The sequence below is a fragment of the Labrus mixtus genome, chromosome 15 (assembly GCF_963584025.1).
Source record: "Labrus mixtus chromosome 15, fLabMix1.1, whole genome shotgun sequence".
Taxonomy (NCBI): Eukaryota; Metazoa; Chordata; class Actinopteri; order Labriformes; family Labridae; genus Labrus; species Labrus mixtus.
The window spans coordinates 24,459,148-24,481,871 of NC_083626.1; the positions used below are offsets into that span (position 1 = coordinate 24,459,148).

At 41.9% G+C, this 22,724-nt stretch overlaps 1 protein-coding gene across 1 annotated transcript; it reads left to right on the forward strand.

The window, feature by feature from the left end:
• The first annotated feature begins 705 nt into the window (after positions 1-705).
• cd34 (CD34 molecule) lies at positions 706-22,460 on the forward strand. Its single transcript, XM_061057940.1, has 8 exons — positions 706-921; positions 13,551-13,631; positions 14,323-14,594; positions 14,816-14,890; positions 17,298-17,409; positions 17,550-17,602; positions 18,660-18,806; positions 20,163-22,460. Exons 1-8 carry the CDS (start codon positions 840-842, stop codon positions 20,355-20,357), a joined length of 1,017 nt encoding a protein of 338 aa, XP_060913923.1. The 5' UTR covers positions 706-839; the 3' UTR covers positions 20,358-22,460.
• The last annotated feature ends 264 nt before the right edge of the window (positions 22,461-22,724 follow it).

Consider the following 22,724-nt stretch of genomic DNA (forward strand, 5'->3'; position numbering starts at 1 on the left):
TCACTTTTTGCTGATGTGGTGCGATTATAAAATAGCATGTGTGTTGTGTTGATGATGTCAGTGAAAGTGTGGACCGTAAGCCTGCATGTGTGTTTTTGTGGTTCAATGAATGAGTCATTATACTGTTAGTAATCTGTCCGGGGACACACAAAATATGAGGCCAACAGTTGCTTGTGACGCAATGTGCTTTTACAGGCCTCTCAGCTACGTATGCACACAACATGTAGAAGGTGGGAGAATTTCTTCCTCATTGCATCTCCAGATTAATGAATTAAAACACACCCAGTTTCTTGAAAATCCCTAACAGCCTTTGTTTGTAAAAATGTCTACTCGAGCATCACCAGGAACCTTCCTGAAGTGTGACCACAGCCCCTTCTTTGCAGAAACTGTTACAAACACAAACTCCTATGAGTGAGTTTCCAAGGTTTTCAACAGGAAACAAAACTGCCGTACAGATAAAGCTCAACAGGATGTCAGGTTTCACCCGCTAACGTCTCATTATTTCACTCTGGTGATTTACTGCGCATGTACTCTCACACACACAGACACACACAGGGACCAGGGTGGAGGCAGGGACGGTTGCACTGGGGGAAACGGGTTAACAGGCAGTTAGAAAAAGGGGTGTGGAAATGGCAGAGAGAGAGAGAGAGAGAGAGAGCGGGAGCAAGGCTTAAGGAGTGGGGCCATATAAAGAGCAACAGAACACAAGCCAGGCTTTATCCTGCTCGTCTGTCCCGCTCACTTAGACCTCACAGGAAACTCACGGCTCCCCCCGGCCCTCAAACTTTTTTTTACTCTCATACACAGTCCTGCCGGCTTGCTGAGTCTGACCAGAGAGGATGGCTAAGCACATGTGGAGAATGAATGGGCTCTGGGGAAGGATGGCTGGAGTCCTTGTGCTCTGCGCTCTGTTGTTTAGCAGTGAGTACCTCTCTAATTATTGATTATAGTATTTGTTTTGGCACGTTTATTTTCCTCCAATAGTTCATCTTTACTTAAAAAAGTCTTGTGCTAGGTGCTGAAGTTCTTCCTTTCCTTTGTTTTCCACTCCCAATTCCTACACATTTTCCTACAGCAGTATGTTTACATCAACAGTTGTTTTTACAAACTACTTGTGGGGGTTTTGCTTTGATGGGTTCTTCCATGAGGTTTCACACAGAGGCATGCTTAGTGGCATGCTGGCTGCAGACACAAAGGGTCTGCTCAGGAGTGGAAAGTTGCAGTTGAGAATAATTATGCTTTACATCCTGCAGCGCATCTGGGTGGGGCTAATATGTGTTTGAATGTGTAAGAGGCATTAAACCACACGTACAACAGAGCCACAAAAAGTGTTGTGAAATGTAAAACTGGATCAGTTTGGTTCCATCTGTTACAGTTTTTTCTTACTGTTTCTCCATAGAGTCTTAAAGATATTTCATGAACATATAAGTAAGTGTGAGCTACACGTGCACCACATATTACAAAGTGACCACATAACTCATGGATTCAACAGCCAGCAAAAATAGTTTCATATTCTGTGTTTCCATACAGAGCTGCAAAAACATTAGTGGGTGTGTGTAAATGTGTACCACGTTTTACTCATGTTCTGCAGACAAAAGACTGTCACACACTCACATTGTGGGGACACGCCTTTCAATTCAAGTCCCCATACCATAAATCGAAACACATTTTGTGCAGAATTTTTTGTTAAAGTGTTAGGGTTATGGAAGTGTTGGTTATGATTGTGTTGCACCCCTATGATAGTTCCAACGTTGGCAGAAGTTCCGACTTAAATCTTACACCTTGCACCTTGTAGGCGTGTAGTCCTCTGTAAAATATGGTTGTCACGGAGCGTCGTTTTGAAAAGTGGGATAACTTGGAGGATGAGGAGGAGCAGAGGGTTTTACCAGCTGTTAGGCGTTGGCAGTGAGTCTCCTTGGTAGATTACATCCCTCAGAAATGTATCATAGCTTTGTTTTGTACTCCCTCTTTTGTCGTCCATGAACAGAGATCATTCTATCCAACAAATAATAAGAAAAACGTTAAATAACCTGACGTTTAAGTTGATGATTTTGCCACTCTTTGTCACTGTTGTTATTTTATACTAGCTGTAGATTAAGGGTTTGTGCTTTAGATATCACCGTATCATAATGCAATGTTAAATAAAAGTTGGTTTTGATGCTGCGCTCTACTTGTTGAGATGAACCGTATGTCTCTGTAAAACTAAAACTAGGTTTTAGTGTGGACTTTACACCATAACTTAAGACAGAGTCCACTGAAAAATTAATATAACTCAATGGATGGCCCCCCCGAAGTGACATAAACAAGACTGTGTGTGTGTGTTCAAGGGACAAAAATATGTTTACACTCTAATGTTGTGGGGAACCGCCTTCCTTTTGGGAACCAATAGTTAAAGGTTCAGTAAAGATAGGCGTGGTTATGGTTATTGTGAGAGTAGGTCCCTAGGAAAGAAATGTAAATCACTCTATGGTCCCCTTAAAACATGTAAACATGAACGTGTGTGTTGGTGCGTATGTGGACTTACTGGGCAGTCCACTCCAAATCAGTCTGAGGTTTGATGCTAATTGCAGGGTGATGTACGGTTTGGAAGCTGTAGCTGTCTCGATGCTCATAAAGCAGGACTGCTTCTACTCCAGCCTAATGGGACGACTTCTGCAGACACATTGGGGTTATCCCATCTGTGGGCACAGGAGCGGTAAATGTTTGGAGTGACCTTGGGAAGACAAGAGGAGTATCCCAGACTGAAGAAAATAACCAAGGCTTGCTTTAAAAAGGAAAAAAAAGATCATGAGGTGGCGGAACATGTCGGTAGTTTGCACAATAATAAAAAAAGGCGAAACCACATACCGTCGGCATCAGCAGCTTAACAGATGGTAATTAGATCTACATGGAAATCTAATTACGCTGGGTGCTCCCCACCAAGACATTAAAGCTGTGATACAAGCACAACATTTAAAGTCACAACTAATCGCCATTTTTCTTTGATACTGATGTTGATTGTCAAACAGAAATGATCATTTATGAATAAGTAGGGTTTTCCTTTAAACCAGTCCTGATTATGATTACACCCAGGCCCGTCTTGCTATTAGCTATTTTTGCATTTTACACATATCAGCAGCAGTTTAATGATCAAAAACTATTATTATTTTCTACTTTAGGAATATCACATGGGTGCTGCCTCTGCTCTTTTGACCCCGAACTCATTCTTCACCACATCCAACACAAGTCCTCCAATCACACCAACCTGCTACATGCTTGACACTTGTGTCCAACTGGCATTTCAGTGTGAATTTGAAGAGGCATATTCACATGCAGCACATCTCCAAAAGGCAAAAATGGAAAAGCTCTTGCTTTAATACAAGCAATGTTCTATCATTCTGGGGTCAAAAACAAGCATGCCTGGGTTATTTCTGTTTTAAAAATTTTGACACGTTTTGCGTCATCACAAAAGTCACAAGACAAAATCTGTGTCCTCGTTGACAATATATGACTATGTTTCTGCGGCGGTGTTGGGTCAGAGGTCTTGCCTGGATGCCCTCTATATTCAGTCAAAGACATTTTTAATGTTTCATGCTCCATTCTGGACGCCTTTATCCACATAAAGAAGACTTTGTCATGGCACTTTTTCCTGATTAATGCAGACGGGTTTTACTGCTGCACAGTCTCATTGTGTCTCGTTCTCAGTGAGGAATCTTTGTGTGTCAGGGGGCTTAATCAATGCCACATCCGATTTAGTGGCATCGGTGTCATAAGGCACTTGATCCCCGGCCTGTCTTAAACTTATCCTTTGTAGTGTCTGTGCTGAGCAGAGAAGAGTCTGAACATTAAGTCTTCCTTTCATAATCTGGCGTTTGAAATCGTAGCAAATCAGCAAAGTCTTTTAGACAATACCGTGGAACACCATTTATCAAGCGTCATATTAACTGAGTCAGATCTTTAGCAATGTTGCTTAAATAAAAGAGGGTACATATTCAAGCACTGGGCTAAGTTTTGAAAAGTCTTATTTTCATTTTAATTTGACCTTAAGATGAACACTGTGAGGAACTCGTCTCATGCCTCATCAGACATGCTGAATTTATTAGAAATTAGACACTTTTTATTAACGAAACAGAGCTTTAACAGCCTATATTCACCAAACACATGAAGTCACATTTATGAAAACCTTAAAGAATAATATCGGATTATTTTCCATGTATGATTAATTTTCAACTTTTATAATTTTGATTAAAGCTCCCGTGTTGATTTCTGCATCGCCTCTTGCTTATCTTAGCCTTTATGTAAAACAAAAATATCTGCCCGCTGTAATTTATTAGACAAAGAAATGTATCCCTTAACACAAGTCTTGGCTGTTGAAAATGTAAAGAGTTTCTGCAGCATGCAATAAATCGCCTCGTCTGACACATACCCTGCAGCAGCAGTATCGGACATTAAAAACAACTATATAGGTGCAATACATCTTTTAGATGATGATCTCTTTGCATACAGAGGAATGGGTATTAATTACAGGCTGTTCTATAACCAGTTATAAACTCCTGTAGCTTTAATATTAATTTCTTGAATATTCAATGACACTCATGCAGTGAGAGTAAAACTAGATGTGGACCTACACCTTTAGAGATGCTGTGGAGAATTATTGGTTTTCCATTATCAAGGATTATTGCATTAAGAACCTAAAATGCACCAATAAAAGAGCATTCAATTCAAGCTGTGCTTATTCAAGTTGTGCAGTTTGAGTTAAGAATTTAAAAACAAGGATTAAGAGTGTGATTTGAGTGGATGAAGGGTTGGATGCAGATAAGACAGAATGTGAGCCGTTGCTGCTCTTGATTAGTAAATGTGTTTCTCAGAACAAACATCCTCGTCACATATAAGCAGCTCAAAGACGCTGACTCTTTTGCACACAGATTTAGTTTATGCTCCCACTTCCCATGGCTGTCATTCAGAAGTTATGCAGGCGTGCAAATATGTAGTGCTGCAATGGGCATGGGCTGCGATGTTAGATGATGTCATTCAGACCCTTTTTGAGTACGTTATAAACTCTCTCTCTCTCTCTCTCTCTCTCTCTCTCTCTCTCTCTCTCTCTCTCTCTCTCTCTCTCGCTAAAGATTTCAGGGGGAAAACCCAAGCTTTAACTCTGCCCTGAAGAAAAGGGAGAAAACATCTCGTCTCTCTCAATTCATCTTCTCATCTACACTGACTGTTTCTTTTGCGAAGTCAGGGGCCTCGGGCAGTGTGGAACGAGCTGTGACAATTGCTGTTAGAATTCAACCACAACAAAACAAGATATTCGGCTTGTGGTCGGGCGATTCCATATTTGGCATGTGTGTGTGTCCCTTTTGCACACAAGCAAAGCAATTAATTCTCTGTAGAAATCCTCTGCGCTGCCCACACTAAACCTTCACTGATATCATGCAAGATGATATAAACCGAACTGATTGATACAAAAGGATGAAAGAGACACGAGAGCTCTCAGACGAATGCATTCTGTTTGGAAAAGTTCAAATGTTCAAGATTAGAAGCAAAAAATGTGTTTCCATCTCTCGCTGGACAATGCTCTTTCTCCTTCATCGTGCCAATTCAAACATGGGCAGAATATTGCCCACTCTTTTTTCTCATGGCCTCCAGCTATTGACCAGCATTCCTTCAGTCCCAAGCTGTGATGTTGAAGTTTGATTCGCGTCATCTGCTGGAGGGCGTGGGTCTCTCTTTACGTAAGGCCTTGGCAGATAGCGGCCTTATGTCAGTGTTGGGCGTGTGTGTCCACTTGGGCCTTAAGTTATGGCTGAGGAGCCACGTGAGCTCGCGGAGTAATTAAACCTGGAGCCTGTGTTCTGTCAGACTGCCAGTGTGCTTCAGCGCATTTCTGCATGTGAGCGAGCCAGATCAGGCTGCAGCTGAAGTCGTTCAAATATTCCAACAAACTCCGCCTGACATCAGTCCCTTCACCGCTAAACCCTTATCAGAACTCACAACAAGGGAAGTGAGATTTCTGCCTTTCTCTCTGAAGTAAGCCAACTTTTCTCCAAAGAAAACATATTAATGGTAAGAAAATAAAGCCACTGTCGCTGCTGACTAAATGATCGTCCAGGAAAAGGATTTGACTTGAAGAAATGGATCGTCTAGCAACAATATTTACCAAGTGGAACAGCCTTAATGAGAAGCAGACGTTAGCGTTAGCCTTCAAATCTTCCTTTTCCAATTACTGCTGTTCTGGTGCGCTTATTGTTCCTTGTTCCCCTGGCACCCTGCTGCACTTTTACAGCTGGTGTTTTTTACCAGCATAAAGAAGGTTAAACAACAAAAAAAAGAAAAGCCTCTTCTCTGGTTTCTCCTTAATTTTAAGCCACAGGAAAAATTTTGGCGGCAAAAGCAGCAGCGAGGCGGAGAAACTCCAGATATGGCCGCTCATGATTGAAATCACCTCCTGTGCTCTGCTAATGAGAAGCCCCGAGATTATTGTGCGGATTCCAAAACAAGAACTTGGAAGCCCTCCCTGCTCATTGTGTCATCTGTGCTTTTTCACGCTGGCTCCAAAATGAAAACAGCTCAGTGATCCTTTGCACGCTGATTGATCCGAGGTTGCGGTGACGTAAGGCCAAACACCAGCAGAAAACCCAACGGCTCTGCTGGTTAACCGTGCAGGGCTTTCTTTGTGGACGGGGAAATACTGTTTACCTTGGGGAATAAAAGCACTTAATGGGGCTTTGGACTGCCAGAGTAATTGCTCCTGGTAATTAAAGTTCAGTAAAGGGCCTGTCGTGGAAGCCATATTTTAAACGTCCTAATTGAAAACATAAGACTGTGCCTGTTTGCTCGTTTAAAAGCGCCGAAGTTTGGACACCTTTATTCATTTGTACTGTAAATATATACAAACATCAGCATGTTTCTGTGCAGCTTTTCTTTCCTTTTTGTTAAGCTGTTTCTGGAAGGCTATCAAGATATTGTTTCTCAATCTTCCTCCCCTCACTTTGGCTCGACAGCTTCAATCATATCAGAGCCAGAGTTTTTTTTTTTTTTTTTTTTTTAGGGCTATAGGTTTCAATATCTTTTTACAACCTTCTCCCCGCACAGCTTCATGTTAAAACAGCAGCTGGAATCAGTCCATGACCATCTGCTGCTGCTGCTGCTGCTGCTGCTGCAGCCCAGTGCTGGATCTTCTGACACAGAGAGGAGGAGAGCAGCGAGCTCACACGGCTTCGAAAAGCAGCTGCTGCTTCCAAATTCTAATCCACCAACAAACTGGATGGGTTGTTTTGGAAACATGGGTTTTAAATTTCACTGCCCTGCTGAAACCATTTTAATGAGTAAAATTAGAGGGGGGAATAAAAACAATGGTAGGTAGCTGCTATCAGTCATGTCACCTTCTTTCTCAGTCTTTTGTTTTAGCAACAATGTAACAGGCCAAAGCAAAGATTAGGTAACAAATAGTGTAAAATAATCACTTCAAGTCACTTTAGTGCAGTGGATAGACTCTGTGCTGCACCCTCATGATAGCAGCGAGGATGTAATGCTACCCCAGCAGCGCGTGTGTGTCTGTGTGTTATCTGCAGCCCCCAGCATTCTGGCCTCTGCAGCTCCCAGAGGTTAACCACATACCATGTGCAATGATAGCCACATCCTGTGCTAGGATACACATTGATAACATTCCTCAAACCTGTTGTTAATTCCTTTTTTTTTTTTTTTTTTTTTTTTAAATCTAAACTTTTCCAGGGGGTGTGGGCGGGGCGGAAAAAGTCAACTTTTGCCGCCCGACTGCGCAGGAACAAAAATAGCTCTCACGTTCGGGTACCACAGCATATGATTTTCAGGCATTTGTTTTTCATTTTGTCACTGTCACTGAAGAGGCTAGGATTAATAAAGTGGACTTTTATATTTTGAATCCCAGTTTAAGAGTTGTTGGACCATGGACCAGGAAGATTGAAAATGATTCTATGATTGTAGTGGCCTTTGCTCAAGCCAATAAAAAGAGTTTTCCATCCATCCATCCATCCATTGTCTTTACTGCTTTTCCCATTCGGGGTCGCAGCGGGGATCCTAGCTGTCATAGGGCAAGAGGCGGGGTACACCCTGGACTGTTGGCCTGTCAATCACAGAGCTGACATATAGAGACAGACAACCAGCCACTCTCACATTCACACCAACAGGCAATGTAGAGTCACCAATTGACCTAACGAGCATGTCTCTGCACTGTGGGAGGAAGCCGTAGTACCCGGGGAGAAACCCCTGCATGCACGGGGAGAACATGCAGACTCCCCACAGAGACGCTCTGTCCGATGTTGATCCAAACCAGGAACTTCCTCAATGATTTACAACAATTCTTATTGATCAATTCCAGCCTCTTTAAAGCTCCAGTGTGGAGCTTTTAGGTGGTTATGAAAAAAACAGACAATTAGTTCTTCTGGCTTTGTTGAGATCATTACTAAATTGAATTGGCTTAACAATCTATTTGAAAAAATAAGGATTGGTAAAATAAATACTCCAAGCTTCATTTGTCTCTTCTACAGTTGGCCTTACTAAGTCCTCCCTCCTCTCTTCAGCGTTGCTTAATCGCTCGATTCCTTTTCATAGTCTTTGGAACTAAAGGAGCTCCTGGCTTAAACTGCACCGTATCTCCTGGGGGGAAAGAAGAAAAAAAACAGGACTGAAGGAAGACTTTAGGATCTTCTGTGCACATCTGGAAGCGGACGATATGGATGAAGACCAAGAGGAGGGGTGTGGCTCATTAGTGCGTGACAGCCAAGGTGTCGTCTCTGTGGTCAGGGTGGAGGTCGAATGCGAATCCCAAGAGTTAGAGCTGACGTGTTTCCTCCTTCAGATGATGTCAGAAGCTTCACAGCTTTCTGACAGTACAGCACATAGGCAAGGATGGGAGGAGCTCCCTAGGGAGACTTACTGCAGCTGCTGTCCCCTGCTTGTTCTCTTGACTGCGCCCCGTCCAGTGCGTCTTTGCTTCTCTTGCAATTTGCTCACTGTTCCCCACCCTAAGTCAGAGTGCTGGAACAGGAGATACGGTGAAAGATGACAGGGACGCAATGAGGGAATGAATATTCACAGCATACTGCTCCTTTATCTTGAGTGCACACACGTCGACGTGGTCTATTTCACTGCTGACGCATGCAACCGTTAACAGAACAGAGGGCGATTACAGGCCGAGCATTGTGTGCAATAAACGATCCACTCTTGTAGCGCGCTGCCTTATTCCAGCTGATTGTGAGCTCACTGTTCTAAAACCATATCACCTTTAGGGTCCAATGTTACAAAGACAGAAAGAGACGCTTTAACCTATTCATAAGAATCTTAAAAAAAGAAGAGAATTAACCTGAGTAGAAGACAGAACTATGCTTTACAATGTAGGTTTTATTTCTGTCTGTTTGGCGGTAGGTTCTGTTGGTTTGTACTCGCTTTAGTAAATGGTGCAGGAGGATCTATGTAGGAACACGGCAACATCTTTGAACACAGTTCCAATGAAAACACAAGCAGTCATACAATCACAGAATAATAGTCTGCCATCATTTTCTTTGACCCTTGCCAGCCCAATTAATTCAGTAGTTCTCTATGGGCTTTTTTCCTCGACTTGAGAAAGGAGAGCGCCTATGAGCATTTGATACGCTTAACTCAAGCACTGTCCACTGTAAGTTACAAATATGCTTTAATGACTGAAAGAGTTGAAAAGTAGCAAAGGTTAAACAAAAGCTTGAGCTCTTTTTATGCATCTTATTGACAGGACAGTGGAAAGTGTCGGAAATTGGGAGAGAAAGCATCTTAAGCATCTTACATTTTTTTAAAACCTCCGCCAAGTATCCCATGACAAGCATCAAATAATATGTTAGTAAAGAAATAGTTTCTCACTTTACATAAGGTGGTTTGTTTTTTAATCCACTTTAGCCTGAAGGTAACTCTGGTTTCACTATGATATCCACTTCATTGATGGTGCTTCAACATCTCAGCCTCAAAGCTGTGCAGTTGACACTTAACAGAAGTGATTGCATTAGATTGGAATATTGAATATTAAATGTGGTTTATCGATTTAAGATTTACACTTTTAATTAACTGGCTATGTTTTCATTTTCTTAAGAGATATTTCAGAGCACTGCATTCACTCGCCCTGTCACTGGGTGTGTCTGTTTGTGTACTAAGGGGAGTTTGAATGCTTTTTTTTCCCAGTGAGGAGGAGGAGGAGGAGCAGGGCTGAGAGGAGGTCAGTCTAGGAAGGAACAGAACGAGATGTAAAAATCTGTCTTCACTTTGTCCATTGATGACAAAACACCGTCTCTCCCTCCGGCTTATCTTAATCTCCTGAGTCCACTTAAGTCTGAGTGGAAATATATGATTCAACACTTGACAGAGAGCTGATCCTTGAAATTGATCTCGGTGTTATCTCTTTATGTGTTTGTTTATATACCCACTCCGGTCCATTTTTTCATGACTGATGATGATTATTTCAATGTGATATGATCCAAGAATCCCAAGCAGTAATTGATGAAGTTCAGTCAAGGTTGATCGACTCAGTAACAACCTCTCTTAATCTTTTTCTCTGTTTTTATGATGCTGCCGGTTGTGAAATGCTTTACAATCCTCCGAGGGATTATCATTGCTTTATTTACGTGCATGATATCTAATATGTTTACAGTGTGACTGAATTTAGGAGCTGCTTACATTCCCTTGATATTTAAAGTAAAGTACATAAGGTACATCTGGGTCAGCCGGCAGAGAAGCTTCTAAGTAGCTGCAGCGAATTCCAGCAGCGTGTCAACAACACCACTTGTGGTCGTGTAAACCTTCATCGACAGAGCAAAGCAATCGTTAGTGGATAATGTGTGCCGAACATGTAAGCACTCAAAGCATCCCCTAAATGACATTTGTCATTTGCGGGTGCATTACTGGCTTTTGTCCTGCCTTTTTATTGCCCCTTAGTTTGTGCGGCCGCATGCAAAAAAAAACAAAAAAACAGCTGCTTTTAAACAGACTATATTGAAACCTCTCTTTAACCCATGATTTAGTTCCTTTACATCTGGCACAGCTACAGTACATAACCACAGACCACGTCAAAGACCAGAACACACAGGCTGAAAGCTCAAAAGGAGGACAGCCAGGGCAAGGAAATCCACATGATGTGAGTTCAGAGAGCGAGTGGAGAGGAGCAGGAGGTTACATGGACTGCAGCCTCGGACGTGTGCTGTCTTAACCCGTCAAAGTCCCCAGAGAGGGATCGCTGTTGTGTTTATGGAGTGAGAGTGTTATGTATGTTCCTCTGTGTTTATGTTGAGTCTGGCGGTCCTTAGGCTTCATGTTGATGCTGAGGGGCCGCCAGGTTGGAAACACACTGACATTTCTCACACAGCTGTCTGAGCTGATAGAGTGTTGCAGTGTAAAACCATCTTATACGGTGCAGAAAGGTTTGACCATCAGATCCTCACTAACTCATCAAATATGGCATCTTGGTCTGTGCGGACTTAAGCTTTGAAATATTACTTATTATCACTCATTTATTAGTTTGGCACATGCCCAGCTCATGAGTTAACCAGCAGTGAATACATTTATAAATATGCAACATCAGTTCAATTTTCAAAATAATGTTTGTCTACCAATGTTTCACATTAAAAACTTTTGGAAGAACAAAAACCATCAACACATTGTTGCAAAGTAGTCCCACTTGTTAACTACTTTATTAGGTTTCTGAAAAAGATAATTGTGTAGGTTTACACAACTTACACTTCATAACTAATGTGCACTGAATCAAAACTAACATAACTCAAAATGTTCTGTTAGATTGAATTGCTGAAGAAAGTCACCTCTTCTTTTAAATGGGAATCGAACCCAACACTATTGGCTGAAAGTTCCCTGTTTGCAACACTCATTGTGTCCATTCTATGTCATCCTGCAAAAACCAAGTTAATGAGTTAGAGGACGAAACAAGAGGCTGACCTAAAACGTCTTATTTTGAAGAGTCCAACTTCAGATAAAGTGGTCCCCTTTTTTTTGACAATTTCTGTGTTATAATGTTTTGGTTTTAAGAACAACCTTGGACAGTTTTCAACCAGTTTGACGCCTCAGTTTAGACAAATCGTCCGACATTATGGAACAATATATTACAGTGCAGGTTGAAGAAGGTTTAGGCCTACTATCATGGTTGGCCAGCCTTTAACAATCCCTTTAGTTGGTTTGCTAACAGTCCTTAAAAGACCTTGAAACCAATTCCAGCCGGTGTTAGAGTCAGACGTGTTTATAGGATTACAAGTTTGTGTGTGCTGATGTTGTAAATAATGATAGTGGTGCTCAAAACACATTTCCCTCTGACTCCAGCATGGTTTTGGTTAGAATTGGAACTGTTTAAACACATTTTTGTTTTCCTTCCATGCCAAGGAAAGAGGAAAGTGTTGCCGGATGAACTGGAAAACATTGCTGTTGTCTTTGTCAGCCTCTGAATTCAATTGGAAACAAGTTCTCTGATTTTGATAAGCAGTGTGATTCCCATTGGGGCGTAAACCCGTGGCTTCATTTCGGTTGTAGAGGTGGGATCAGGGTGATACAATTTGCAATCCTTAAAAAGACATGAGAGAAATAAAACAACACAGTAATAGCTTGCCTTATAAAAGAGCGGTCTAATAACATTATCTCATAAACTTGATCACAAGATGTTTATCTGTCACAAATGAGACTTCAACTTACAAAAAAAGGAAGCGATCCGTTCATCAGCTTAGAAAAACCTCACATGACCTTTGGAAATGTTTTCCTACTTTTCTTAACCCTCTTTGCCCGAAAGGTTTTAGCACCACCCAACCTAATCCCAAGATTATTCCAGAAACATGATCACTCCCAGAGGAGGGATGTGGAGTCAGGAGGTAATAACCTTTTGACTGTGTGCATAGGCTGCAGACACACATGGGAAATTGTTTTGGTATCTTTAGGTTGGGCATAAGGTTTGGTTAACCAGGCCAAGTTTTTCAAATGACCCCTTAGCCCTGACTTCATTGACACGAGCATTCAACTGGGTGTGCGCTGGAAATTTTATCCTAAGATACCCCAAGTCTTTCCTGTTCCCCCCTCGAATTTTGCTCCCCTCCCTTCAAACTTTGTCTCCCCATTGCCCCACCCCCTGATTTGGGCTCGAGGCTTAGGTCATGTCACGGTTAGGCATAGTAGAGAGATGGTCAAGGTCGGGGCCTAGTTATGACACCTGGTAGGAGTTAGGGATTAAGTAGTCTTGCGTAGCCAGATATTTTTTCAACATTGCATTGTACCAGCCACTGAGAAAAATCTGGCTTAACCCATCATAGTTTCCCGCTAAAAGTTGTAGACCACAGCTAGGTTACTGCAGCAATTAGCAACGTTATACTTGATAAAACAAAAAGCATCCAAATCATGGGAGATACAGTTGCAAAAGTTAGTGCACAATTATGATCAGATACAAGGTTGCATTACAGAAAAGAAGAAGAGAACTTTCATGTAAACAACAACATGGCACAGGTTGTAACTCCTGCCAGCGTCAACGACACATGATTCATCAGATGAATATGTTTAACTCCTCCATGTGTTTCCTTCCCTTGCAGATGAGGTGATGTGTCAAGACGATGATGCTGCAGCAGCAGACCCCACCGACGCAGCTGACCCAGCCGCAGACCCTGGTGCTGGTAAGAGCCTTGAGAAAACGTTAATAAATATTCATGTTTCAAACATATGCGTGACCATGCGAGTACACAAACACAAACACAATATTGAAATGTTCTAAGAAAACGATAAAAGGTGGGGTTAAAAAAAAGAAAAGTACGGTAGTTAAAAGATATGTAAATATGTTGAATAAAAAATCCGAACCTGACAGACAAAAAACCTTAAAGGCTTTATATGCGATTTTTTGATCCAGCAGATGTCGCCCTTGAGCACCAGCATGAAACCAAAACAACTTGCGGTGCATTGTTGTGTTAGCATGCTAATGCTAGCGATCTTTATTATGCTCGTATCTTCACACTGCATGTAAATTTACCTGAAATGAGCGTGATCTAGAAACACAGTTAAGCAGTGAGTACAGTATGTTATTCTTCTTTTCTCTAGTCCCTCAATTAAACAACTTTTATTTGCGAGGGGAGGAGTCAGCCGGCCGTCCCGGCGATGTAAACAAACTGAAGATAGGACTCGGAAAACTCGGAAAGCATCACAGACAGCGGGACTCGGGTGTTACACCCATTGTAGACAGTCATGACTCACAGAGTTATTTTCAGAGGATATACTTGATTTCTATTACATTTAAGTGTGAAAAATCGCATATAAAGCCTTTAACAGTGTGTGCCTGTGTCTAATAGCGTTGCTTCTTTATTATGTTCTAAGTGACAGATGCTTCAGCTGCCAGTGCACCTACGGATGCCTCAGCTGCCCCAGATGCAGGTGCTGCCCCGACTGATGCTGCTGCTGCTGCTGCTGATGCTGATGCTACTGTAGAATCTGCTGCTCCTGGAGATAGTGTGTTTCCAGCAACCATCATAAATGTTGTACTCGATTCTAGTGGGGGCACCTCAGGGACCAATGCTCCTGCCACTGTAGAAGACAAAGACTCAGCTGCTGTGGCTCCAGTAGTGACCAGCGTTGTTAAAGCCGTGGTGGTGGGTAATCTTTATGTTCCCACTTTTTGACTTTTCAACATCCGGAGGCTTTCAGAACAACAAAAAAAATACCACTCACTTAAAGACTAAACATGTCGTTTTTAGGCTGTTTAACATTTGTACAGATGTTTCTGTAAAATATACCACTTTAGTCTTGATGGCCCATGTGTTTTTTCCGTGGATGACTGATGTTGTGATTACCTTTCTCTCTGCGTCCACAGCCTGATGTGAAGTGTGTTGGAAAAGAGGACATACCAGAAAGTGCTATCAAGGTTACGGTGGTCACAACTGACTGTGTGAGTATGAGTTCACCTCTTCACGCTCGCACAATATGACTTTCAAGTAGAATATTCTCCTCAAATAGCAATCCGTCATCACCAAAGCTAAAACCTCAAAGGTCCTGCTTACCTCCCTGACAACAACAGGCAGTATCCAAACTCCCACTGCTGAGATTTTGGCATGTAACTTTAAGAGAAGAGAGGAACAGGAGCTGAACCTGATACCTGTTCCCTTTACCAAGACTTTTATGTGGCTCCATGTATGAGTTCAATTTTGTGTGTTTGATATAGATTATAGATTAAAGAGCATGACTACAAAAAAGAAAGCTTTGCAAAGCAAAACAACTGACACTGCCACCAAAAATTAACAGTTTTGGGAGCCATTCTAGTGGTTAGTGCGCATGCCCCATGTAGTCCTCAAGCCTGGGTTCAAATCCGGCGTTTGGCTCCTTTCCCACATGTCACTCCCCACTCTCTCTCTCCCTGGTTTCTGACTCTCTCCACTGTCCTGTCTCTACAATTAAGGCATTAAAAAGTCCAAAAAAGCATCTTTAAAAGAATAAACTAATCAAAAACTTTGTCTGCAAATGTAAAAGTTGCTCTTTTGAGTCTTGTATTTTTATTCCTAATCCAAGACATCGCTCATCTTTTTTGGCTTTTATGCCTTTATTTTAGAGACAGGACAGTGGATATAGTCATAAAGAAGGAAGCGAGAGAGAGAGTGGGGAACGACATATAGAAAGTCCAAAAATAAATCTTTAAAAACTATTCTGTTTGATTGCATGATAAAGACAGAAAATGAATACTCCTTCACCGTGGGCCCTGAGAAAGTTGCCTGCACTCCACCGAAAAGGAAAAAGATGAATGTGTTGTAAAGAGCAACAGTTGGAAATATGGACTTGATAAAGGCGGATCTTTTCTCAGACATTCCGCAGACGTTGTAAATCTTGTTTCTGGCGGGAGACAAATGAAGAGGAGGGCTGAAGTTTCCTCTCTCACCCGGGGTCCGTAAGACAAAAGGAGGAGTAGTAAGGGTGTGGCTCTATTGTCTGGGTTTTTATTTTACAGAGAAAACCCCATGGAGATTCTCAAACCTTTAGAAAACATCATATTTGCAACCTTTTCTATCCCTCATAAATCCTAACCGTGTGAACCAATTGTTAAGTATAGCCTCGATGCCTCTTACGCCTGAGGTTTAAATGGTGCAGTATGTCAGTCCAGGTGCACAGAGCGGAAGCAGCAGATCAGATCCCAGTCGGCATACCTTACTGAGCCTCTATATGGGTCATTACTGTGTCATCCAGAGAGCCAACACCATCTGCAGAAGTCATCTGTCCAACTAAACCTGAAACTATACATGCACTACAGTGCCAGAAGCCTTTGCCAGCTGACGATACTTCAAAATACATGTAAAAAAAATAAAAGATTTAGGATAAGAATGAGAAAGAATAGAAGATTATTCTCTACAGGAAAGAGTGAGAGAATAGCGTGAAAGTCCTGTGTCAGTGGACCAAGTTTAATAAAGCAAAGCTGCTCTGAAGTAGTGGAAAATAAGAGGAAATTTGGTTCATATCTCTGTAAATCCCCAAGTCATCAACGGTTACATAAGACGCTGTCTAATGTGACGAAATAAAAAACACACATTGGTCTCATTCTGCGCACATTATTCCATTATTCAAATGAAATCTCAGTTTGGACACATGTTTATTCAAATACAAACCTGCTTTAACTTATCTAAACTCCAACCATGAGGACACAAGGCCACGTAAGGTGAAGCAAAGCCCGGTATGAGACAATGCAGGATTCCTGAGGTGAACATGTTATGGGTCACTTGTGACACGAACAGATGGAGAAGAGAGCAGGTTCCAGTGGGGGTGATTTTTTTTGTGCAGGAGATTCTTCCTCAGATCCCCACCTAAAAAATATCTGGATGTTATAGCAGAGTCCAGCTGTGGGTCCACTCCCTGCTAACTGAGGATTTTGGGGGTTTGCTCATAGTGGTCTTCTGGGAACACTGAGAGCTGTCTGGATCACATTACGCAAAATGAAAACAAAGTTCCCAAAGTCTTGAAGCTTAGAAATTGTGCAATGAGGTGATTTCATAGTTCAGGGCTAAGGTGGGAAAAAAAGAAGGTGTGGTCAGCAAGTTTTCCGTCCAACTTGCATTATGTCTCCATTACGCACTCAGAGGCCCTCTTGCACTAATGCTCAGTAAGGGTGGAAAACTCAGGAATATGCATTTGTTTGATAACCCAGAGGGGATGAAAAAATGTCTAAAATGTTGTGTAAAGAAAGCTGTACATGTGAAACTTGTTCTGGCCTTTGCAAGTTTTGAGTTTAAATTGAATTTGCCACATGCAAGTAAAGATTTTTCATGAAATGAAGTATGAGACTTACTTTGACAAACCAATTCAATCCTCTACAGGATGCCACTAAACGCATCATTCAGGATAATCCTGCAGGCTGGTGCAACAAGGAAAACTGTAACCTAAAAATCTCCCAGGAGGGCAACACAATCCAAGTGGCCAGTGATGATGGTGGGTGTTTGTTTCATATACAAATGTGATATTGTAAAGTGACAATGCATCCTTGTGCTTTTGTGCTCCAATAGAAATGTCATCTGATACCTGATGAAGTGAAGTAACTGATGTATTTCTAATGTCCATTTCCCCTGCAGCTAAATTGAGTACTTTGGCTGAGGCTGTCCAGAGTGCTGGTTTGAAGAATCAGGTAAGAGAGCTTTAGCTGCACCTGCTACACTAACTCATTTCAGATAGTACATCTCACTTAAAGACACTTTTATTTTATTTGTTTGTTTTGAAAGAGACATTGTAGTCAACTAGCTGTAACAGAGTTAACTATGAGTCATTCACATCTGCAGCCTCTGGGCTTAATGTGTTTTTTTTTTTAACTTATAACAATTCAGACCTTATTTTTATTTATTTTTTTATTTACTTTATTTCTTGAAGTTAAATGTTTATCTGGACTTGTCGAGTGAATGTGTCTTAAAATTGGTGTAATGAGCTAAGTTTGACTCGAAATACAATAAACCTACAAGCTTAAATATGACGTTTTGCTGTAATTCCCATGACAACCAGTAGGTGGGCCCCTTTTTTTTTAAGACCTGCGACCTCATACTTAGTGTTCACCTACACTACAGTGTTTACTAAAAACAGTTGAACATTTTTTAATATTTCAGCAGGAAGTGCACAAAAAGTCGTCATATACCGTTTTTTTTACCAACAGGAAATGGATAACAACTTAAAAAAAGCTACAGACCCAGCTCTTTCATGAACAGCTACACACTTACTGATAGTGATGGGACTGACAATGATGATGATGATGATGATGATGATGATGATATGAATTCTCATAAGAAGCTGTCAATGTTGTTGATGATGAGGGCGATATATGATAAAAATAAAATAGCGTCAGCAGCTGTATCCGATCAGGTTTGTTCCTGACACATGTAGTGACGCTTTTGTTGCTGCTTTAAGCTCCACTATTCCCTTTGCGCTGTGCAGTGTATAAAAACATGATCCAATGAATTGTCAGCTGTTTTTTACTCTGCATACTGTCTGGTTACTCTGACACTTTTTCATTTCGAGCAGACGTGGAAAGAGCCGTTAGATCTCTCTTAACTTAACGGTCTACATCGTGGGTCATGAGCTCTACGCAGGCCTTTCTTTCTCTATTCAAATGAACTGGATGATAATGATTTCCATGGCTTCATTATTCACACATCTCATCCTCGTCTCTTGGAACTCTTTTTTTTTTTTTTTTGCAGCTGGGTGTGACAAAGGTGGAGACCCCGTCCTCATCAGGTTCCTCGGTCTTCGTGGGGATCCTGATCAGCGGTCTGCTTGCCGCCATAGGGATCACTGTTGGTTACTTCAAATGCCCACGCAGAGGCGATGCCAAGGGAGTGAGGCTGGTAAGAGGAGCGTCTGTGGCGTGCTGCATGTTAACCTCGTTTACCTGCATGTTCAAGCTGGCTCTGCAGAACATTGCTAATTCTCAGTTTGATATGTTTGTTACTGTTTCAATCACTGATCTGAGTGACCTTACATACTGAGCAATGCCCTGAGGCTGTTTGTTCATTCATCTGCAGTTATTTCACCCTGTGTTTATTTCCTGCAATCAAATCCCTCATTAGAGATTCAGCACCACCATGCATAGCCTTTTTTTTGGGGGGGGGGGGGGGGGGGGGGGGGGCAGGGTTCATGTTTTTTTTTTTACTACATCTGAAATCAAAACAGCACTGTTTCCTTCCCTTGCAGTCGATCATCGCTGCCAAGGTTTTAATTAGGGAATGTTTCTGGCCCGCTATCACAGAGACTGCGCGGAGAAAGAGCGAGTGTGCCTTATCCAAAGGCTCCACGCCCTGTTCTCTCTGCTGCCTTGTTCCTCTGCAGCGCTCACCGTTTCATCTAGCAGCCAGGCACAGCTGGATCACATGATAGAGAACCACATTAGAGGACGAGTTTGTGTGCTCAGGATTAATAGTTGCGAGGGTGTGTGGGGGCGTTGTTGGACACATTAGTGTACATATGTGTCTTAATGTGCATGGCAGGACTCGAAGGAATAGCTCCTTGAATATTTAATCAATTTGGAAAGAAGCGTGCTTCATTTTAACATCAAAGCCAGTTCAATACGAGGAGTAACCGCTCTGACGACATCATAGACGACAGGTGTTGATGTCAATCTGATGAATATGGAGTGAAACAGAACGTCGTCTTCCCGCTTCTGCTGCTTCGAAAATCAATAATTAAGTTAGCTAGCTTGATTTGTCATGTCTTATCTTATCACTCTTTAACGATCTTTAATTGTTAGGGTAATTTATTATTAATTCAACCTGTACTGCACTCCTTTATTTTCAATTATATAGAGCATTGGTTCTTAACTGGTCTAGCCTCAGGAGTCCTGAGTCAGGACCCTCTACCAACTGCCTTGTAAAAATTTGCGGCCCCAAATTTAAGATGCTTTTTCAACCGAGCAGATTGAGTTAATGAAAGATTGTACAGTTTGGAACTCAGATGGTATAAAAAAAAAAAAGAAATGGAACAAAACTAACAGGTTAAAAAAAGGTCCTGCATCGGCACAAAATGTGGACATGAAGGAACTAAAGGCGAAGAAAGAATCATATTTCAAAAACAGGAGCAGAGCGATGATAGGCTAACGATGAGGCTAACATGCTATTGGTTCAATGAGGCCCAGCTGACCAGATTACCCAATGACAGCCCCGGGGCGACTTTGATTGCTGACTAATGCCTTTTCTCTGTATTTGCAGGCAGAGGAGGCCTATCCAGCAGACCAGGAGAACCAGGGGAACACTCTGGTATCCGTGGCCCCCCTGAACCCCCCAGCAGAGACCCCGGAGAAACCCAGCGTGAACGGAGAGTCTCCTGAGGCAGCCAAGACCGAGCCTTCCTCTCCTCCCACCAACGGCGCCCCCACCACCAAGACGGCGGACACCGAGCTGTGAAAACAGTCTCCAAAGAACTACAGCCCAGGAACTACCCCCAACAGACACACCCATCCACAAACACACACACACACACACACACACACACACACACACACACATACCTTCATCCCTGTGAAAACCCCTTTTCTGAATCCACTTCTGCCCAAAACACACAGACTCCAGTGAACATCAGGGAACAAGAGCAATCTTTTACATCAATGCTCCTCTTGTCACAGTCCACATAGGGCCTCCTCCTTTGGCTTTGTGCCTCAATTAACATCAGGCAAAGCAGCCTGACGACTACGACGGTGACAGTGATGAATGATGTCGACGGTGACGAAGGCTCGGCCCCCTCCCCGGGTTGTTGAGGAACGACTGGAGACGGGCACCTCTGGGTGGGAAAAGAGTTAGCATTAATCAGCACTGGTTCCAATAATGACTGCAGCCATGTCTCTGCATGTCGTCCGGTTTTGAAAAGCTCCTGTAAATCCTCTACTAGTGAATACAGCACAAGCACATAAAGTCACATAGTTTCTTGTAAGGCCTAGACAGACACAGGAAATAAATCACCCTGCCTTGAAAATCTGTTTACAAACCTCTCAGAGTGAAAAATCCATTGGGGCTCTCGTTTGTGTGATTGAATCATAGACTGTTTATAAGGAGTGGATTTGCTCTCTGTTTCGGAGTGGACGTGCCTTAAAGCTGCATCCAGCAACACGACTCACACAACATGAGATTTGGAAATGAGACGTCCTCCTGCTTTTTTTTATTTACCCTGCATTCACATGGTGTCACAATAATTGGAAAAATTACTTTAAAAAAAAAAACAAAACTGATGACATGCATTTGAAAACAATCTCGAGTAGGGACGAGAAGACTAAAACTAGACACCTGACTTTACCACAGACACAGCCATAAACGTTGTATTCATTTGCACATTGCATTTAAAACTCCTGGCTCATTGGCATCATGGTATAAGGCTCTAAGGTTAAGGTTTTGTCAAAGCAAAAGTTAGCTAGATTAGTTCTGCATCAGGAAATACAACACATTTGATTGCAAGTTGGAAGAACTACTTTGCAACCTTGAGCTATCAGAGAAATACTTGAACACAGATTTATTACCTCCGTATACATTTTCCAAAAAAAAAAAACTTAAGGCTCTCCATCACTGTTTTCCAGTCTTCTTCTGCACAGTGTGATGCTCATTTTGTAAGTTCTCATCCCATATACAGTAAAGTAGATGATGAAGTAGGGTACATTTTAAGGCGTGGCTTCTTTGTGTTTTAGCAGCCTGTGCTTGACAAAGTGCTATTATGTCTGGGTAAAGACGTTAGATTTTTTCGTCCACCCTGTCACAAAATATGGTCACTTCAATATGGTCCCTGTCACAACTTTACGTTTGCTACGTCCACTGAGTATATCTGGTCAATGGGTTGGGTTACTGATAGTGTCGGTGTGAAAACGTGTGTATGTGTGTGATTGCTACTTTTAAATCCTGCATGTGTGTGTATGCTCGCATCTGTACTGTGCACGGACGGCGTGTTTATCCTTACATTTTATCTCGCTCACTGTGCGTTTGCGCGGTTGTTCACGAGTGGTGGACGATTGTCTAGGCGTGCGAGCGGTTGACGAGTCTGAATGTGCATGTAACATAAGCCATGAAAAATGTAGAATTCTTGTTAAGTACGCTGACAGAGTGACAACTAACCAAGTTGCAGTTGGTCCCTGTGGCGAGGAAGGAGGAGTGCCTAGAGGTTTAGCGACATCTTTTTTTGTCTAGTTGTCTTTTTATCTTCACTGCAAACTGTAGTGCGTCATCTTTCACAAAGCCAACAGGCCTCTTCACAGTCACTACTGAAAATCACCAGACTGACTATGAGACCAACAGACTCCTAAAGGCCTCAGACGCAGAGCAAATCCATCTGTCAGCGTTACTCTCTTCAATATACTGTATATGCTTTTTTTTTTTTACTATCACTGTTCTATTGAACAGTGTGTATAGTTTTGATTTTTTTTTCCTTGTTATTAATTTGTGTATCTACTCTTGTTGTGTGCCAAAGAATCTCATTTCAATGATGATGATGTTACTAAAAATGTCCCTCAGTGGCACCCTTAACAAATTCTCATCCAGGTTCATCTAACATTTAGAAATATTTTTAAAAGGTGACGACTGTTAGAAAGGAGGACTTAGGGGAACAAAAAAAAAAAAAAATCAGAGGTGGGGGACTACTTTTGCATTTTCATTTTAACAGATTAAAGTGAAACTGTTATGTAAATAAATAAAGTTGAAAATGTTCCCAATAAAGGTCAAATACCATTTTGAGATTATTATTTTTCAATCTGGCACCAATACTGAAGATTTCAACGAGTTTTGTCGACTGTTTGA